The 20323-nt window shown below is 38.7% G+C and overlaps 3 protein-coding genes and 1 non-coding gene across 4 annotated transcripts; 3 read left to right on the top strand and 1 right to left on the bottom strand.

Annotated features, from left to right (window-relative positions):
• Positions 1-822: 822 nt before the first annotated feature.
• LOC121787435 (tobamovirus multiplication protein 1-like) lies at positions 823-6273 on the bottom strand. Its single transcript, XM_042186153.1, has 11 exons — positions 5881-6273; positions 4650-4740; positions 4527-4579; positions 3754-3846; positions 3527-3598; positions 3294-3366; positions 3120-3165; positions 2911-2974; positions 1782-1835; positions 1257-1334; positions 823-1174 (listed from the first exon to the last, which is right to left on the bottom strand). Exons 1-11 carry the CDS (start codon positions 6037-6039, stop codon positions 1082-1084), a joined length of 876 nt encoding a protein of 291 aa, XP_042042087.1. The 5' UTR covers positions 6040-6273; the 3' UTR covers positions 823-1081.
• A 302-nt stretch (positions 6274-6575) lies between these two features.
• Positions 6576-6647, top strand: TRNAW-CCA. The gene has a single exon. It is a non-coding gene; the product is annotated as a tRNA-Trp (tRNA).
• A 1661-nt stretch (positions 6648-8308) lies between these two features.
• On the top strand, positions 8309-9768 carry LOC121787355 (pentatricopeptide repeat-containing protein At1g61870, mitochondrial-like). The gene has a single exon (XM_042186066.1). It carries the CDS (start codon positions 8356-8358, stop codon positions 9550-9552), a length of 1197 nt encoding a protein of 398 aa, XP_042042000.1. The 5' UTR covers positions 8309-8355; the 3' UTR covers positions 9553-9768.
• A 492-nt stretch (positions 9769-10260) lies between these two features.
• LOC121787356 (probable serine/threonine-protein kinase PBL23) lies at positions 10261-12859 on the top strand. Its single transcript, XM_042186067.1, has 5 exons — positions 10261-11267; positions 11463-11641; positions 11711-11900; positions 11986-12359; positions 12451-12859. The coding sequence occupies exons 1-5, from the start codon at positions 11153-11155 to the stop codon at positions 12676-12678; spliced, it is 1086 nt and encodes a 361-aa protein (XP_042042001.1). The 5' UTR covers positions 10261-11152; the 3' UTR covers positions 12679-12859.
• Positions 12860-20323: the final 7464 nt, after the last annotated feature.

The raw sequence follows: 20323 nt of genomic DNA on the forward strand, positions 1-20323 counted from the left end.
CTATAATAATAGCTTCTTATCTAAAAAAGCAACAACAAATTAGTATAATGAAAATGATATATAGAGTGAGACACCAAATTTCAATCGAAAGTGGGGTGAGAGTGAGCAAGTGGAATGATTCCAACCATTCAAAGATAGAAATCATGAGCATATTTGATGGGTGGACAATCGTTTCTTTTCTTTTTTCAAGAAAAGCCTCCATTTTTTTTTTCATGGGACCTCCACTCCACTCTCTCCCTCAGATTTCACTGCTCTACAATTATTTCAGATTCTTTACCAGATCGATTCCGATTGAATGCATTTGAGTTTATCGATCGCTTTCACTGGCTGACACAACATCAGTTTGTAGCTACTTAAGCGCTTTGATCATGATTGAACCATTTTTTTTAATGAATCTGTCAAATTATTTATTAACTCTACGTAGACAATTAAGATAACATCACTTGTTTCTAAGCCTCTAAGCTTCTTCCCCTACTTCATTCAAAGAGAAACTGAGATTTCATGATGTATCAGAATATACACGTCACGTCTGTTTTATTGACTTCCACGAAATAGTACATCCCCACAGTGAACATGTACACACCTCTGTCGAAGATGAATTTATCAAATCGAAGATCTAATTCGCGTCACGGTAGTCTTCAAGTACTTGAGGATATTGCATACAAGGCTCGAGATATAGTTCAAGTATATCAAAACCCGAGTGGGAGACCTAAGAATCAGGGCTCTTGAATGGACGGAATTTCGAACTCTACTTGTGAGAGAGAACGAAATCGAGGAGTGATTCGAAACTGAATTCGAGCAAGGTTTTACCACTAACAAGCCTTTATGTGATGCTCTGTGTTTTGCTTTTATTGGAGAACTACGAGAACAATACACTAGCATTCAACTTATTTCTATAATTTCCTACTAGACAACTAATAACCTAAACTAGAGATTAAAAAATTTAACCAATATATTTGACAGACATTCATCTTTTTCTCGTTCAAGGCGTTGATTTTCATTTTCATCTTCATCTTCAGTAGCACCAGATTCAGTCAGATGTCACCACCAACGACATGAATGTTGTGAGCGACTCAGGCCTTCAGTGGATGGCATGGTACTGAGCAGATATTCTTTTAGGCGGTAGCTTGCGCAAAATGAACAAGACAAGAGCTGAAGGAAGGATCTCGGCGAGCTGTTGGCGCGATAAATTACATTAGAACAACTTTGAATACATCTAATGCCAACATGAAGCCATCTTAGAGAAAATTGGGTACCATGTAGTAGATCAGATTCAGAACTGGATGGTACATGACGTCCAATGATGCATCTGAATCGAAAGCCGACAGCAATACCTGCAGTGAAAGAGATAACATTCCAATAGAAAATCAAGTTATGCAGCTGTTAAGAGAAGTTATCACCACATTAACTAGCGGGTGAATTCTTAGATCATCTGATATTAGTTAGACATTTCGAAGCATTCATATACACTAGAGAAAGAAAAATCTTTTGGCAGCAAGAACACATTTCATGAAAGTAATTAAGACTAAGTAGTCAATACCAAGGCCAGAGTAGAAGTAGGTAACACACCACAATAACCATGCAATATCAGACGTGGATGCATTTATATATGATGAGAGTTATTTTACACGAAAAGTACAAAGACTAAGCGGATGGAGAAAATTAAGTGGTTGTACAAATATATTTTGTTTCATGGAGACACCCCTTAGTAGATACACAGACACGCATTAGGCTCTTAGTTTTACATGGAAAGGAAAACCGAGTTCGATTTGATAACTTACCACGAAGCACCTTATAACAAAACAAGTGAAGCATATAGCTGTCACAGATCCAACCTGAAAATGAATTCAAGTTATTGCAAAGCAAAAGTTGAAATCAAGGATAAACATGATTAGCTTGGACATGTTGATCAATCCTCAATTTTTAGTTTCTAAAGAATAACAACTAAAAATTCATGATCTGTGCTTCTGTTTAAATGAGTAAAATTAATTAAGCTATTTAAGACTACAATGTGATGAAATTATAAGGACATAAAGTACAGTTCTATTTTAGAACCAAGCAAAATTTGTATGTAACAAAATCTGAAATGAGTAACTGCTTTCACCAATGAAGGGTCACCAAAATATTTCAGATCCTACATTTCAACCATATTCCATAGTCAAGATGAAGTGCAAGTGAATAGAACCTGTAACTCTTATATATGAAGGAATATAGACATAACATTCCAAATTAGTAGAAAGCCCTTCAGAATCCTTCACATCTTTGCCGCGCAAAGATAACATAGTATGGGTAATAATGAGAAGGCTGACTCATTTACTCAACGAAGATGATAAGATGAATTAAATCGGGTACATCATACTTCCCAGTGATTATAATGGCATAAACTAAAACTGAGACTAATCCCTTGTTATGTAATAACATCTTGATGAAGATATTAGGAACACTTTTGAATGGTTCATTTTCGTGATCATTTCATAACAAAAAAAAGAGGATTTCAAGCAGGAGGGTTACCACTAACTAATGACCGACCTATATTTGGATTATTATCAAACTTAATAATCAGATGTTAAACCTAATACATTCTATTGAGTCATTGACAAGTGCACTTCATATTTGCTCATCTGAAAGGATCATAATTGTTCAGATAAATTCACTTGCTGCAGAAGAAAAAGTTTCCCCTTGATCCCTACTATATATGCCTACATAACTTAAAGTGTTATTAAGTTTTAAGATTGGTTACTTCAAGAGGTAACTAACAATGTTTGAGGGGAAAGATCATATGATCCAGAAGACACAACAACCTTAAGTACCGTTGAATCCAATCTTGCTAGATAGCGGAATATCCTACAATGGACTAACTAGATCAACTATACAATGTATTCCAGTTAGGTACAACAGAAAGGGACAAACCTCATGAAGTTTCTTTCTCCTCCCTTTGGATTCAATGGGGAAGCGTCTCAGCATGAAAAATAGCCTGGAAGAAGATAAAAGAAAGAATGTAGTTAATAGTTAGCGCAAAAGTGAAATTAGGTTCGGTTATTAGACTTCGGGGAAATCATTTGGAAGAAATTAATTTTGCTATATACAATAAGCAGCGAGCAAGAAGACTTTAAGTTCACCTTCCTCCATATATTACAAAGCCCAAAGCAGCTATGACTGATACCACTGCAAACATCAGAAGAAATTACCACTAGAATCAAAAGTCAGTCTTAAGCAACCTAATAAATCAAAGGCTTCAACCTTTTTAGTTAAGGTACCCTTCAACTGAACAAAAAACCTGGAGGGAGATTAACCTGCTATATATATCTTTCCGATGAATTGTATAATGACGTTCTCATCTAATCCAAGGTACAACCAGATACCAAACTGATGACGAAAGGAGGAAGATAGTTCAAGTTTTAGTCAGTTGATGGCTGGAAAGACACTGTATGCAAAACACAGAAGCTGCTGGTTTTTCTTGACAGTATTTACACCACGGAAATATACAACCAGCAGGTAAGATATTAGCCAGTGAATTTGGACTAACCTGTATTACGTAGATTGCACCATTAATAGAAATGTAGAAGATTCTCAATTTCTCTGTTGGCATGCTTCTAGCCTGACCAATTTACAGAGACAAAGGTTTCATTGATTCTTTACCTCACATAACACAATTCAGATCTCTCAAGCATCTAAAGTAAACAACAATTCTTACAAACTATAGCAGCCCAAAACAGTTGAACGATATTTCAAATAACTTCACTGCTTGTGTACCTGATGATATATTTCAGCCCAGAAAAGGACAAGAAGTGTATATGTAGAAAAGAACAGCATGTAAGGAAGATCTAGGAGTACCAAAGTTAGGGCCTGATTCATAATGAACAAAGAGAGAAAATAAGAAATAAAAACAAAAGAAAATTAAAAATGTACTATTAAGGAAACTGTCTGCACAATAATGCTCTTTATTAGCAAATGCAAAACAGTAGTAACTGTGCACAAGGCAAAGGTACACTATGCCCACTGGAGGAATACACGTAATTGACCACCTTATACTTTCAACTAAGTGGAAACAAAGTGTCCATCAACAACTTATCTAGTGCGGGACTAATAAACCTTTCTCAAATGCAGTCCAGGAGGAAATAAACTCTGATTTTTGACATTCCCATACTATGTACTAATCCTTAACTAAATAGAACTGCACATCACACCATGTGCAAGGAAAGACAACAAACATAAATACAAAGCTAAACATACATGCGGAACAGATTCTTAAAAATATATACGAACAAGGTAACTGAAATATCATAACAACACATTAAATAAATATCATTTTTTTCTGCTTGCATTTCCATTATTAAAAAAGGTTCCTGAGGACTTATATTCTTAATATGAAGGTTCCTCCTACCTTGGAACCTATAAAAATGTAGCTGAAAACACTGTAAGTTATTAGCAAGGACACAAAATCAAAAATAAGATTCAGATTTGGCAAAAGAGATCCTTATCTAGGACTACAAAATAAGATAAACAGATAAAGAAGTCCATTTTACCTTGATATTCAGAAAAAATACTTGCTTATGAAATCCAAACACAACAGCACGCACTGCAATTGAGTAGCTTAACGATTAATGCAGATCGATAGATAGAATGACTCGGAGATTATTTTCCAATACCTCCATTCACAACAAAATTCATCAGGTGGAAAACCTTTTGAGTAGTCCATCCATATTCAGGCACCCTTAGTTCGATTCTTATCAATTGAATCTGAAAATGTAAATGCACCCCCAGTAAGAGACTTTCATTACATGCAACAAGTTATTCTCACAAAAGTAGACTTTCTTTCTCCAAAAAAATATGTAAGAGTTTCAACTGTCAACTGTCAATTTTTACAGCATTCCTTACAGTTTAAACACTAACTTACCACCATATCTCATAGTTTCTTGCTGAATCTTGACACTACGGTATACCTCATTTCAACGTCGTAACTCAATCACCTCTACTTGTTTCCATTGTGGTTTCACATAGCACTTTTCACTAACCCTTCGTCTAGAGGGTATTGACTGACCATCACAACCTCTGACAGATAAATTCATGTTGTGACTTTTGCAAGCAACATGATACAAATTCCAAGTTCCATTACAACATCTAGCCGTAATCACCGTTTCGTAGTGTATTTATGTTGAAAGATTTATACACTTTCACCGAATAGTGATCCGTTCTTATACAACGGTTAAAGGTATGATGACAGAGTTGCTTGAAAACGTCAAGATGATGAGTTGAAGATGGGCGGGTTTGGGAGGGGTGTCGAGAACAACATGAACATACATGGGACAGAAAACTACTTCGACAAGTCTAAACCAAGTTAAAAAAGAGCATAAGCCTCCACCACGTGCATGATTGAACTATAATAAGAGCATAATTATAATCACAATTATCTTGCCTAATCCACTCTACTACAATGACCAACATCTAATCATCTTTTTTCTATTTTCTTCTTATAACACCCTCAAACTATTGGTATTTTACGCAATCAGCGGCCGCAGAGCATAAGTCCTTTCCACAAAACTATATATCACATGAAAAATGACTTTTAAAAATCTCGAACTCTAAATATGGAAAACACGGCCCCCTTCAACGAATTTCTTACCTACGCCCCTCAAAATTAGTCATATATAACATCTTAATGTGTATCAAAGCTGAATACAACTAAATAATTATAACTACAAGCAACATTACAAAAGGATGAAATGAGCTGAGCTCAGTTGCTCCAAAAACACTAGAATTCATCTGCTACCGAAGCTCATGATAATGGATAAACCGAATTCAAACAAAAAATAAAACAGCTGTCTACACGAACACAATATTGCAAAAAGGTTGCCGAAACAGTATATGCAATCGACTCACAAGGGCGACGGAGGAAAGGAGGGCATAAACAGCGCAAAGCGTGAAGAATATTCCGTCTTGCCATTGTACGGAGGCGTTGATGTCGTTCCACCAGGAGGCGGACAGTTCTCCGACTCCTCCGGCGTCGATCGCCGCAGAGCTCAGTAGCATCCGCGCCATCTCACCGCCGGAAGAAAATTAACGGAAATCGATGGGTGTAAAGAGCGTACAGTGTCACTGATTCACTGTCAGTTCTTCAATCAGAAAAGGCGATCAAATCGAATTGCGAGAGAGGAAGGGAAATGCATAACTCAATACAGAGAAATGTGTATGAATTTAGATGAGAGAGAGAATGATCAATCTCTATAGTTCTACAGAATATCTACGTGGTCCTTATCCAGAGCTTTCGCCATACAATTACAAAAGTTTCTAAATAAAATTAGTGTCACATCTCTAGTGGTCGGTTAAGATGATATATATCTATACAAAAAATTTAGATGGATAATGTATTAATGTGTGATGTAATTGTGAATAAAGTCTAATGGGGAATATCTAATCTCATTCATTAACCTGTTAAATTATTGGTTTAGGATTTATGATTTGTTCTTCAGATAAATTAAATCAAAAGATGCACAAAACATTTCTGGTTTCAATATTTTATTTTGAACAACTTTACAAGTGTTTATATATGCATAAGAGTAGAAAAAATTCACCAAGGATCCGTGGCGCAATGGTAGCGCGTCTGACTCCAGATCAGAAGGTTGCGTGTTCGATTCACGTCGGGTTCAAATCCCAAGATCCAATTCTTTTCATTTTTCATTTTTTTCGACATTTTATTTCCATTTTTCAACTTTTCTCTTTGAAATTGAAATAACAGTCGGAAAATTCCATTTCATCAATCTCTAAACCCTAAAAACCCATTTTGCATTTTTTTCGACATTTTATTTCCATTTTTCAACTTTTCTCTTTGAAATTGAAAGAGTAAAGGTCAAAATTGGTTCTGAACATTTGCTGATTTTACGATTTTGGTCATAAATTTTATCTTTTGAATTTTTTAGTCATGTACATTTCAAATTGGATCACAATTGGTCTTTCGTTAACAATTCCGTTAATATTTAATAGTCAACGATTTTAATCACAATTTTGACCAACTTAAGCAATTTTTAATTATTTAATAATCAAATTATTTTTTTGTAAATAATATCATAAATTATTTATGATAAATAGAAAATCCTAAATACAAAGTTGGGTTAACTGTCAAACCACAATTCCACATTCCCCAATAAAAATATTCATTCTCTTGCATCTATAAAATGCCCCATAAATCTAAATCCAAATGTGTTGTCTTAGTAAACCCAGCAGCATACAATGCACATTAAAAACAAAAGAATAAACCCCACATTTTTCCTCACCACCTAAAAATTAAACTCCACATGACAAGCCATACACACACAATAACAAATTCGAATTCACTAGTCCACCACAATCCACATTCCCCAAAAAAAATATTCATACTCATGCATCTATATATATCCCCAGAATCTCAAATCTAAATTTTCCCCAAAATATTCATACTCATAAATCTATGTAAAGCCCCAGAATCCAAAATCAAAATTTTCCCCAACAAGTGAAACCCTAATCACTTTGAAACTAAAACAACCCTAATCATCTATATGAAATGAGATACATTTTAAAAGCACTTTTAATTAAAATTCCACCTTCACAATAAGCGGTCGGGGCCTACACATTACGTCTTGGAAGCGATAGAATTTCAGTCGGAGGTGGTTGTTGTGGTAGATTTTGAGAGGCAGGTGGTGGAATTTGAGTCAGAGATGGTGGTTTCAGTCAATTCTCAGTAGGAGGCGGTGCTTGAGGTCGATTCTCAGTTGGATTCGATTTTGAGAGGCAGGTGCTCTTCCCCTTCCCTTTCCCCTTCTCGTTCCCCTTCTCCATCTAGGGTTTCTTCGTTCAGCTAATAAACTAGGGTTAGACGACAACAAGCTTAGCTCTCGTTCCGCCGATCGCCGCTCGGAGAACGGCGCCGTCGAAGTGAGAGAGGGAGAACAGCGCCGTCGAAGTGAGAGAATGAACTTTCGAATTATTGCCTGAACCTATTTCTTACTCTTTCTTTTGTTTTTTAATATTATTTATTTGATATTTTAAATGATATATCATTAAAATAAATTAAGGTTTTAATTAGGGAGTTAGTAATCACAATTAACATGATTAAGTTGGTCAAAATTGTGATTAAAATCGTTGACTGTTAAATATTAACGGAATTGTTAATGCAGGACCAATTGTGATCCAATTTGAAATGGACAAGACCAACAAATTCAAAAGATAAAGTTTATGATCAAAATGATAAAATGAGAATATGTTCCGGACCAATTTTGTCTTTTACTTAAATTGAAATAACAGGCGGAAAATTCCTTTTCATCGCTCTCTAAACCCTAAAAACCCTAACACTCTCTCGGCTTCAACCACACCAAATCATCAATGGCGTTACGCAGCAAGCTCCGATCATCGCCGCTTCTCCACCACGCCCGTCGCTTCTCCACCTCGATCCTGAGCCCGGACTCCAAAAACCCCCTCACCAGCAAAGAGAAATCGCGCGCCGCTCTCTCCCTCATCCGCTTTGAGAGCAATCCAGAGCGTGTCCTCGACATCTGCCGCTCCGCTGCCCTCACCCCCGACACGCACCTCGACCGCGTCGCCTACTCCCTGGCCATCAACAAGCTCAAAAAATCGCACTACTACGAAGGTATCCGCTCCTTCATCAACGATTCCCTAGCCCGCCCCGATCTCAAATCGGAGCGCTCTGTTTCTCATTTCATCGTTCTCTACGGACAATCTGGCCTCGTCAAGGACGCAATCAAGCTGTTCGACGAAATCCCTAAGTACGGCGTCGAGCATAACGTGAAATCGCTGAACGCGCTGCTGATGTCGTGTATCATGGCCGGAGAATATGGCGAGATGAAGAGGATTTTCTCGGAATTTCCTGCTAAGTATTCGGTTGAGCCGGATTTGGACACGTTTAACACTGTTTTGAAAGGCTTCTGCGAGTCTGGCAGCTCGAATTCAGCTTACTCTGTTCTGGCGGAGATGGAGAGGAAGGGGATTCAGCCTAACGCCACCACATTTTCCGTTGTGGTTGCTGGTTTCTACAAGGAGGAGAAGCTGAGCGACCTGGAGAAGCTTACGGAGGTGATGAAGAAGTTTGGGGTTAAGCACGGGCTCGGCGTCTACAATGCTAAGATTCAGAGCTTGTGCAAGCTCAAAAGGTCGGATGAGGCGAAGGAATTGTTGGAGGAGCTCGTGGAAAAGAAGATTAAACCAAACTCTATGACATATGGCCATTTAATCTACGGATTTTGCAAAGAGGAGAAATTGGAGGAGGCCAAGGCTTTGTTCAAGGAGATGGTTGATCGGAAATTGAAACCGGGGTCAGAGACTTACTTCTATTTGGCACAGTATTTATGCAAAGGGAAGGATTTTGAGGCGGCATTGGACATTTTTAAGGAATGCATTGCTAAAGGGTGGGTTCCTCGCATTGCAACGACAGAGTTGCTTGTGAATGGTTTGATCAGCATTGGGAAGGTTGAGGAGGCGAAGGAGATCATTGGGACGATGAAGGAGAAGTTCTCGAGGCATGCTGATAAGTGGACTGAGGTTGAGGAAGGGTTAGCTAAGTAGAGAGCAAGAAGCATGGTTGCAGATACGTTTTTCTGTTAACTCGTATCATTTGATCTCAGCAATAAGCTTAATTAGATGATTTTTAGTTGTCTAAGATGATTGTTCTATGCAAGTTCTGCAACAACCTTTTTCTATTGAATCTGACTTGATATTTTGCCGTTCCTACTGTTTTTTTAATAAATTTGCTTGTGTTAGTTTATGGACTTTATATTTTCATAGGATGTTTCATTTTGCATCTCTGTTTCTTGTTTGTTCAAATTATAAAAGATTGGAAGCTGCATTTACTTGGCTATGGTTATCTGCATTTTCAGTCTTAAGTTGATGTGTGTAATTATGTCTATGTTAACAATGGAACTTAGAATGTCATTGCAAATGTATATAACACCAAAACACAAACTAAAATGTATAATCCAGCACTGTGGGATGTTTGGAAACTAATGCTCTACGTCTCAAATATGTTGATATCCATTGTTTTATTTTCCAATTCTGCAAAATTTTCTGAATTTCCCTAAATTTGCCCCTTCTCGAACTCCCAAATTTTCTCCGCACATAATTTTGCCCCCTTCCACACATATATATATATATATATATATATAGGGTTGTATTATATACCAAACTAGTTTAAAACACTAAACGCCAAACACATCATTATATAATAACGCGGAGTTCATTACAACTTTATTTGTAGTTAATTATAGGGAATTCTGAGATTAAAAACAATGACATCATCATGCATAATTTAGAAATCCGAAGTTCATTATAAGTTTGTTATTAGTTCATTATAATGAACTTCAGGTTATCATATAATGATGTTGTTCGGCGTTTAAGGTTTAGGAGTGGTTTGGTATTGATGACAGAATGTACATTAAATTAAAACATGTATGAAACTTTTTGTACTAATAAGAAATAAGGGGGAAACATTTTTTACTATTAGTGTAATTACCCCAATATATTCTGTGTTCATCTTTTAGGAACCAGAATCTTGATGTAGCTCGTTATTTTCAATGTATTAGAGTACAAAACGACATTGCTTTTGTGCATGTTATTTAAAAATAGAAAAAAATACACAATTCCATCCTACGAGCTATGTCAAGATTCTTGGGATTGAAAATGGATGTATAGTATAATTTTTATACGAAGTCGATAATTTGGTGTTTAATTTAACTTTGTATTGTTCAGGATATTTTTGATCAAATGGCTATGGTTTAGGGTTTAAAATTATATTTATCCAAATATATGACTATTTTTTGAAATTGGATATGGAGAATCCAACTTCATCTCCCTCGACCTAATTTAAAGTGGTATGTATTAAGTTCTAACATGAGGTTATATTTTCCCCCTTTTAATATCCAATCAATCTTTTTCTCAACTGTCCCTATTTTTAAGGCCTGCTACATGTCACTTGCTAAAAATAGCTTTCCCTTTTTAAGTGTTGATCTTTTGATCATCATAATTCATAAGCAAAAGGTCAAAAAAGAAGACCAATCTTCATTGTTAGTGATGATCGTTGAATCCTTCAAGAAGGGTTCATTTTAGATATTATCAGGAGCTGATTCTGAAAACCGATTCTGTTTTATAACACGATAAGAAGTAACAGAGGATGAGGAGTGTTCTTAAAGCTTCGAAAAGTTCTCTCCAACAGATCAAGTCAACCAAATACAATGCCGTGGATGTGTTGTCATCTGCTGTTTCCAGAACCGTTTCGCTAAATGCTGGTTAGATTCATGTATCTATCGTAGATGCAAATTCTCATACTTTTGTCATGATTTTTCATATGGAAAGAAGTTATGCCGAATCAATGCTGATTGTGATATGGATTCTTGGACCAGCGTCACAGCTAAAATTTATGTTTTGTTTGTTATGAGAACCTCAATTTCTCGTCATTTGAAGCTTTTGATGAAACTGAACAGATGCTAGCAAGCTGAGGAAAATGGCGGAGGATACGCCCAAGCCTGGCATGGTAGCTCCTGGTAGGGTATTCACCTTCCAAGAACTGGCGGCCGCGACAGAGAACTTCAATCCTGATCTGCTAGTTGGCGAAGGAGGATTTGGGAGGGTCTACAAGGGCCGCCTTAAGAAAACTAAGCAGGTAGGCCCCTTATCTTCTCTTTCAGCAAAATCCTCACATTAAATGATAGATTGCTGCTTCGTCTCCCAGGTAGTGGCCGTGAAGCAGCTTGATCGAAACAAGGATCAAGATAACACAGAATTCCTCGCGGAGGTCTTGGCATTGAGCCTCATTGAACACCCCAACCTCGTGAGCCTGATTGGATACTGCGCTGATGGCCGACAGAGGATTTTGGTGTACGAGTATATGCAAAATGGATCCTTAGTAGATCATCTTCTTGGTAGCTATCATATAACTCACCGTCAATGGATTTTTTTGTTTCCAAAAATGGAGTATGTCTCGTGATGATTCATTCTCGCATGCAGATTTACCTCCGGACAAGAAGGCATTAGATTGGTTCACTAGGATGAAGGTAGCTCAGGGCGCAGCTCGGGGGCTGGAGTACTTACACGATACAGCATGCCCGCCTATAATATTCCGGGACTTCAAGGCGTCCAACATACTATTAGATGGGGAATTCGACCCTAAACTGTCGGGTTTCGGGCCGGAGGAAAGAGAGGAGGTCTCGACAAGGGTGATGGGGACATATGGCTATTCTGCCCCGGAGTATGCCCAGACAGGCAAGCTCACAACCAAGTCAGACGTCTATAGCTTCGGGGTAGTGCTTCTCGAGATCATTTCGGGAAGAAGAGCTATTGATAGCAAAAAGCCACCTGAGGAGGAGATTCTAGTTGCTTGGGTTAGTCAAAATTCTTTCCTATCAGTTGATTAAAAACTTAGAAAGGGACAAAGACAAACTCATCTAATGTGGTTGAATGTGAAAATTTTAGGCTAAACCACTACTAAAGGACAGGAACAAGTTCTCGTTGCTAGTTGATCCGTTGCTACAAGGGGAGTTCCCCGTGAAGGGGCTGCATCAAGCTCTTGCCGTGGTGGTGATGTGTCTGCAAGATGAAGCCGACACTCGACCCCTGATCGAAGATGTTGTCACAGCCCTCGAATATTTGGCCTTAACGACAGATGAGCAAGTTGCCTGTGAAAAAAATGCAGACATGTAAAGTAAATGCAACAAGTAATTTCGATTAAAAAGGCGAGGACGATCATTGTTGTGTGTGTGACTTGGTGTCGTGGTAGTATGTCGTTCTGTACGATATAACGTGCTGATTTATGTGTAAATATTCTACTCTGATACTCAACTACAAGTGCTGAAATATGTGTGCATATTGTAATTTGATATTACATCTCCTGTTAAAAGTGGTGAAATAATGTTTGATGATCACTAAATTAGTGGAGCTTCACAAATACATTTAGTAAACTATCTTTAATTTATTCATAATTTGATTTAGTAAACTATCTTTAGTGGAGTTTCTTCCTTGCTATTTTTTTGTATATACTAATACACACTAATGTCAGTTGATTCCTTGAGTCCATCGCAATTCAATATGGGTTACACTCTAGAATTACAAATATTAAACATCCGGAAATCGTCCATGACTTATAAATGTAAATTCACAAAACTTTGAAATATGGTAACTTAGTATACAACAATTTATTAAAACTCATATATACATTCCATATAGAGTGTACAAAATATATTGGCTGTCATGAGTTGTATATAAGAAATAGTACAAGTTAAATAGGACCGAAGTACAACTCAATTGATATAATGTTTTTTTTTCTAAGTAACTATAAACAAAAATTGGAGAATGAATATTGATCCAACTTTTGAAAATTTGTGTCTTCGATTGGCACCACAGGTCCACAAACACCACTTGAGGTGAGGTACTTGACATACGCTTTTATAGCATTGGCAGGTTATTTGCTTAATTTACACGTTGTATATATGACCTTTCACTAGTAACGAATGAAGCACGACAAATGATATAAATATTCTTAATATAACTGTCACAATCTTCAATTGAATTGGGTACATACTCTTAACTCTAAGAATTGGTCAAGAACGGTAATATGACCAAATCATGGATGTTACTTTTGTTGTATTTTGTTCAAGTTATAATAATGTAAATTAATTGATGTGGTAACTATTAGAAAGAAGACCCGGAGTATCCTGCAAAATCAAGGAGAAGATCACGGAGTTAATGAGAAGATTACATAGTATCTTCACCACATAATTAGGGAGATTTGATTGTAATAATATCTTACCATGTATGGTGGATTACCTAGCCTATATATGATGTACAATATACCTTTGTGAATAATAAAAAAATATTATCCAATTCTACATGGTATCAGAGCGGGTCGCCGACTGTGGGTCATATTTAACTGACCCAACAGTATATCTGGGCTGAAACCGAAAAAAATGACTGACCCAGCAGTATAACTGGGCTGAAAATTTAGGCCAGTGGTCCAACCGATCGAAAAAAAATTGGGCCGATTGTCCAATCGATCATAAAAAAGTCCAACCCCTCCAAGATTCACCTTGAAGGGTTTGGGGGAGGGTGTTGACAATTGAAACATAAAAATGAATATAATAATATCCCACATCGGTGTACACAAAGAGCTTAATCCACTATATAAGGAAACCGAGAAACGATGCAACTCCAGGAACGAAAGCCTGAAGCCGGTGGCCTCCAGACCGGCAGAGGCCGGCGTGGCGACGACGGTGGAGGGAGAACGGCTGAGGCAATGGTGGCCTCGCTGAAAATGGAAAGCGGCGTGGAGGAAGGAGGTAAAGGGTTGGGGGAAATTAACCCTAGCCCTAAATCTAAACCTTGCAATTAAATCCCCATTTGTTTCCGAAATTGCAATTTAGTTCCCCGATTATGCCTGTTCACGAAATTAAACCCCAGACTAAGAAAGCCTTTGATTTTGACCCCCAGACTAAGAGAATCCTCGATTTTGACCCCATTATGTGTAAAAATTCATTTGCTCCCCTAGAAAATTTGTCATATGCGTTTGAAACCCGAGTTTGTGATGAATTTGATGATATCAGATGGATTTTTTACTGTGGTGCCACTGATACCATGACCTTTGATAAAAGGGATTTTGTGAAATTTTATGAAACCCATAAATCACACATTCAAACAGCCAATGAGGGGTTGACTCCAGTTGAGGGGGCAGGGACTATAGAAATTTTCCCGAATGTGCAGATTACGAACTGTCTATATGTGCCGAACTTATCTCAGAAATTGATGTCCATTAGTCACGTGACTAAGGAATTGAACTGTACCCTGCTGATGCAACCAAACTTTTGTCTCTTACAGGATATCCGGACGAGGAAGATTATTGGACGTGGCACTGAACGCCGTTGACTTTATTTTGTAGATGAGATCGCTCGACACGATGGTACGACGATGCTTGCTCACGGACCCACCAATCAGGAGACTTGGCTCTGGCACCGAAGAATGGGTCATACTTCTCTGGGTTATCTGAAATCTTTATTTCCCAAACTTTTTGTTCCCTAAGATTTTTCTTGTGAATCGTGTGTTTTGGCCAAGAGCCACTGATGCGAATCAAATTATTCATTTTTATTCCCCTAATTTTACATAATTTATATAGTTTGAGGCTTGCAAAAGTATGTTTATGGTGTAGGAATGAAGCTCGGATGGTAAAAAGGTTGTGCAAATGGCGTCGTGAATCCAGAAAGCTCGGAAAATGAGTCACCCGGCCGGGTGAATTTGTGGGGTTGAAAATCCACCCGGCCGGGTCATATTTGAAGGGAACTCGGAGTTCAGATTTATCGCCCGGTCGGGCGATTCCAAGATTCAAAAAAACGCCCGGTCGGGTGCTTGTCATTACGCGTACGAAGTCCAGACGGGGGAGAATTTCTGTCACCCGGCCGGGTGAATTTGTGGAGTTAATATTCCACCCGGCCGGGTGGTTCACTCCTAACTGCAAAGTGGCAGTTTTCGGTAGTTTGGCTGGAAGAAAAATGGGAGTTGCTGGACGAATTCAAGGGGGAACTGGGTCAGAGAAGAAAGGAGAGGAAGAGAGGAGGAAGAAGAGAAGGAAGAAATTCCGACCAACATTCCGACGATCCATCTCCATATCTCCATTCCACTCAACAAGAGCAAGCTTCCTACGGTTTTAATTGTTATTATTACCATGTGCTTAGGCTAAGCTCTTTATGTTGCTCCAAGTTATGATTTAGACTTGTATGAACGTATCTGCACCTTTGAATTCACGTTTTGACACCGTTGATGTGTTTAATGTTAGATTCTATCACTTTAGAGGCCTCTATCGTTATAGATTTTTAATCCTTGTTTATCGTCTCTTTAACATGAACTTGGATGGACTAATCAATTGATGTGTTGTTGAATTTGAATTGTTCAGAGGATAATTTGACAATGGATTAGGTAAGTTCTTATAGTAGATGATATTTTATTCCCGCGCTTTCGCAGGAATTTAATATCGTTGAAAGTTAATTCATGGAACAAGTGTTCAACTGACTGTGAATTATACGTCGCAAACATGTTCAGTGCACGCGATTAGGTTGATTAATTAATCCCAAATATGTGCTTTCGATATAGGTGTGTAATGATTCAAGTCTAATGAGCAACTTGGAGTGACATGTTTCTCCCATCTGATTAGTCTTTTCTTAGTTAACTTGCAGCTTATTTTTATCTTTAGCTTATAGATATCAAAACCTTCAAAACAAAGTCCTTTTAATTTGTCTTTTGTTTATTTTCGAATTAAATAATCTACGCCTCCCTGTGGTTCGACACTCGAAGTACTACAGTTGACTTTGTACTCTTGCAGATAGATTGTAATATTAGAGCTATTTTATTGAACTTGTGTGTTATTAATCCATTAATATAAAAGCTCGAAAATTACACATCAGCCACCGTAACTCTTTTAAACCCAATGATACACGTATTGAGACTGTTTTCTCTTTAATACATTCTGATGTGTGGGGTCCGGCACCTATTGGTACTAGTTCAGTTTTTAAATACTTTGTGATATTTGTTGATGATTGCAGTAGGGCTACATGGGTATATTTTATGAAACATAAGTCATAGGTTGTTGAAAAATTTATTTTGTTTTATAAAATGGTCCAAACCCAATTCCAAACAAACATTAGAATCCTGCGGTCAGACAACGGGGGGGAATTCGTGAATAATTATATGTCTCAGTTTTTTAGGGATAACGGGTTAATCCACCAAACTTCATGCCCTCACACACCAGAACAAAATGGGGTAGCAGAGAGAAAAAATAGGATCATCCTTGAAATGACTAGAGCACTTCTTTTTGATTCCAAAGTCCCACCAGCTTTTTGGCCCGAAGCCATTGCTACTTCTATTTACCTTCTCAACCGTCTTCCCACAAAAACACTACATCGAAAAACCCCTTTGGACCATCTGGCCACCTTAACACAAGTCCCTGCAGCTTTATCGCTTCCTCCCAAAATCTTCGGTTGCACGGTCTATGTACACGTCCCAAAACAAGAAAGAACTAAATTTTCTCCGTGTGCAATTAAGTGTGTATTTATGGGATATGGGATCAATCAAAAGGGTTATAGATGTTATGACCCTAAAACTAAGAGGATCATCATAACCATGAATTGCAACTTCCTCGAAATAGAATTCTATTACCACCTTGGGACTCAGGGGGAGAGTGAGAGACAGGGGGAGACCCAAGAAAATGACTCCCTTCGGTGGCATGTGCCAAGTTACTTCGATACGGGACCACCAGAGCAAGTTGGTACCATCCATGAGTCAACTTCGTCTACAGAAACGAGCCCTTCAGCACTTCCGCCGCCATCCTCTGATCCAACCGTACCGGAATCCGAGGTAATCTCTGGCACACATTCTGAGGATACGATTATTACATCTAACCCCCCTGATACAGAGGAAGACACCACTATTGATCAAGACATAGGACAATACGTACTTCCGTCGCGTAGTACAAGAGGAGTTCCTCCCAAGAAATATTCACCTGAGAGGATAGGAAGAAGAAGTAGGTACTCAATAGCAAGCTTTGCTGAGGCCAATATCTCTAAAATGGCAAGGGCATTCCAAACTGCGCTATACGAGGAAGAAATACCTCGGACATTCGAAGAGGCCATAAAAATCAAACAGTGGAGGGAAGCAATGCTAGTGGAAATGAAGGCCTTGCAGAAGAATCGCACCTGGGAGATTAGCTCACTACCCGAAGGAAAGCATACAGTAGGTTGCAGATGGGTCTTCACTATTAAACGGAGACCAGATGGAAGTATTGAACGATATAAGGCTCGACTGGTGGCAAAAGGGTACACTCAAACTCAAGGTATCGACTATTTTGAAACTTTCTCTCCAGTCGCCAAGATGAATACTGTAAGAGTACTCCTATCTATAGCGGCAAATAAAGACTGACCTCTCCATCAGTATGATGTCACTAACGCCTTCCTTCATGGAGAATTGAAAGAACCGATTTACATGGAAGCTCCACCAGGATTCTCAGAAGAGTTTGGGCGAGGGAAGGTATGTAAGTTGAAGAAAACCCTATACGGGTTAAAACAATCTCCAAGGGCATGGTTTGGCAGATTCACAGAGGTGATGAAGAAATATGGGTATCAACAAAGTAGTTCTGATCACACCCTCTTCATCAAACGAGAAGGTGAGAAAATTACTTGCTTGATAATTTATGTGGATGATATGATTATTACCGGAGATAATGACGCTGAGATAGAGCGACTAAAGGGCCATTTAGCTGCGGAATTTGAGATGAAGAATCTGGGTGACCTCAAATACTTCCTCGGGATTGAAGTACTTAGATCTGGAAAAAGGGATTTTCATCAACCAACGCAAGTATGTGCTGGATCTCTTGGCAGAGATAGAAATGTTGGATTGTAAGCCAGCAGACACTCCAATCGTTCAGAATCATGGACTCCAACTCATAAAAGGAGCAAGCCCTACTGATCGGGGAAGATACCAAAGACTCGTTGGGAAACTCATCTACCTATCCCACACTAGGCCAGACATTGCCTATGTTGTAGGAGTCCTCAGTCAATTTATGCACAGTCCCCAAGAAGAACATTGGGAAACAACTCTTAGAGTGGTACGGTACTTGAAAGGAACCGCTGGACATGGAGTACTATTTCGAAAGAATGGGCACCTAGACATTCACGGATACACCGATCCAGACTGGGCAGAAAACTTGATGGACAGGCGATCCACCGGAGGATATTTCACCTTTGTTGGGGGAAACTTGGTAACTTGGAGAAGTAAGAAGCAAAAGGTAGTGGCACTCTCAAGTGCCGAGGCCGAGTTCCGAGGCATCAGGAGTGGCTTAACCGAAATACTGTGGCTTAGAAGATTGATGAGAGAGTTAGACTTGGAGTCACAGAATACTTGCAAGTTGTTATGCGATAACAAAGCTGCAATCAGTATTTTAGAAAATCCGGTGCAACATGACAGAACGAAACACGTCGAAATTGATCGACATTTCATAAAGGAGAATCTTGATGAGAAAATAGTGGAGATCCCGTATGTAAAATCTGAAGACCAACTCGCAGACATCTTGACTAAGGCCGTCTCCGCAAAGAACTTCCAGGAAGTGTTGGGTAAGTTAAGTTTTGGAGATCCCGTCACTTAACTTGGGGGGAGTGTTAGAAAGAAGACCCGGAGTATCCTGCAAAATCAAGGAGAAGATCACAGAGTTAATGAGAAGATTACATAGTATCTTCACCACATAATTAGGGAGATTTGATTGTAATAATATCTTACCATGTATGGTGGATTACCTAGCCTATATATGATGTACAATATACGTTTGTGAATAATAAGAAAATATTACCCAATTCTACAATAACTTGAAAATTAAATTAATTTTGATTTAAATTGAGTTAGTATAAGGGCACTCGCAATACGCCAATAGCATCGATAAATCCACCCTATGCGATCGGCAGATTTATTGGAGCTATTACGTCACTGGATGATAAAACCACCGACAACCTCACCCTTGGGATAGGGCGTGCGGCAGATTTTGTCATTTTTCCCACTATTTTTCTCTATAGATGCACTTTTTTTCACTCCAATTCACCACCCTTTCACTCTAATCTCTTCTCATCTCATTTATGTTTCTCTAGAAAGCAAAAAATGAATCACGATGATTTCCCAAACCCAAGCAATTATGACGGAACTCCGAGTTCCCTGGCGGTTCCGCCCCTGGTTGTCCTACTCCGGCGGTCCTCTAATGTTGTCTGGTGGTAGACCCATGACTCCGGCTCTACAAGCCGCCTTCTACAAATTTTGTCAAAGCTAGTGTATTGATCCAAACTATGGCGACGAAGTGGCCATGCATGGACACCCAAGATGAGGGTACCCCGGGAACGCACGGCTCTACCATTGACCCGAAGAGGACGAAGATCAATGCCGGAGGCAACTACACGAGCAGGTTCGATGCGGTGGACTTGACCTCCTGTATGGAGAAGAGCTTTGGCACAGAAGTGCCAACAGAGAGTGGTCCAATTGGTGTTAAAGCGGCCAAGAGGAAGGGGAAGGCAAAGGCGTCCGAGCCACAAGCCGCAGCGCCGCCGACCAAAGACCCGACCCTCGATGGCTAGGTCCAAGCATTGTTGCAAAGAGGGTTTAGAAATTGGAAAACATGATCTGGATATTGGATAAATAAGTAGAAGTACATTAGAGCCAACTATTCACACACTCTAGAATTCTAAAGCTTTTAGCTATTTATGGACAAATAAACCAAAATCATTACACGAGATACATCTTCAACATAAAATAAAATAAAAAGTCTTTGTAGAGA

Source organism: Salvia splendens, chromosome 22 (genome assembly GCF_004379255.2).
Source record: "Salvia splendens isolate huo1 chromosome 22, SspV2, whole genome shotgun sequence".
Taxonomy (NCBI): Eukaryota; Viridiplantae; Streptophyta; class Magnoliopsida; order Lamiales; family Lamiaceae; genus Salvia; species Salvia splendens.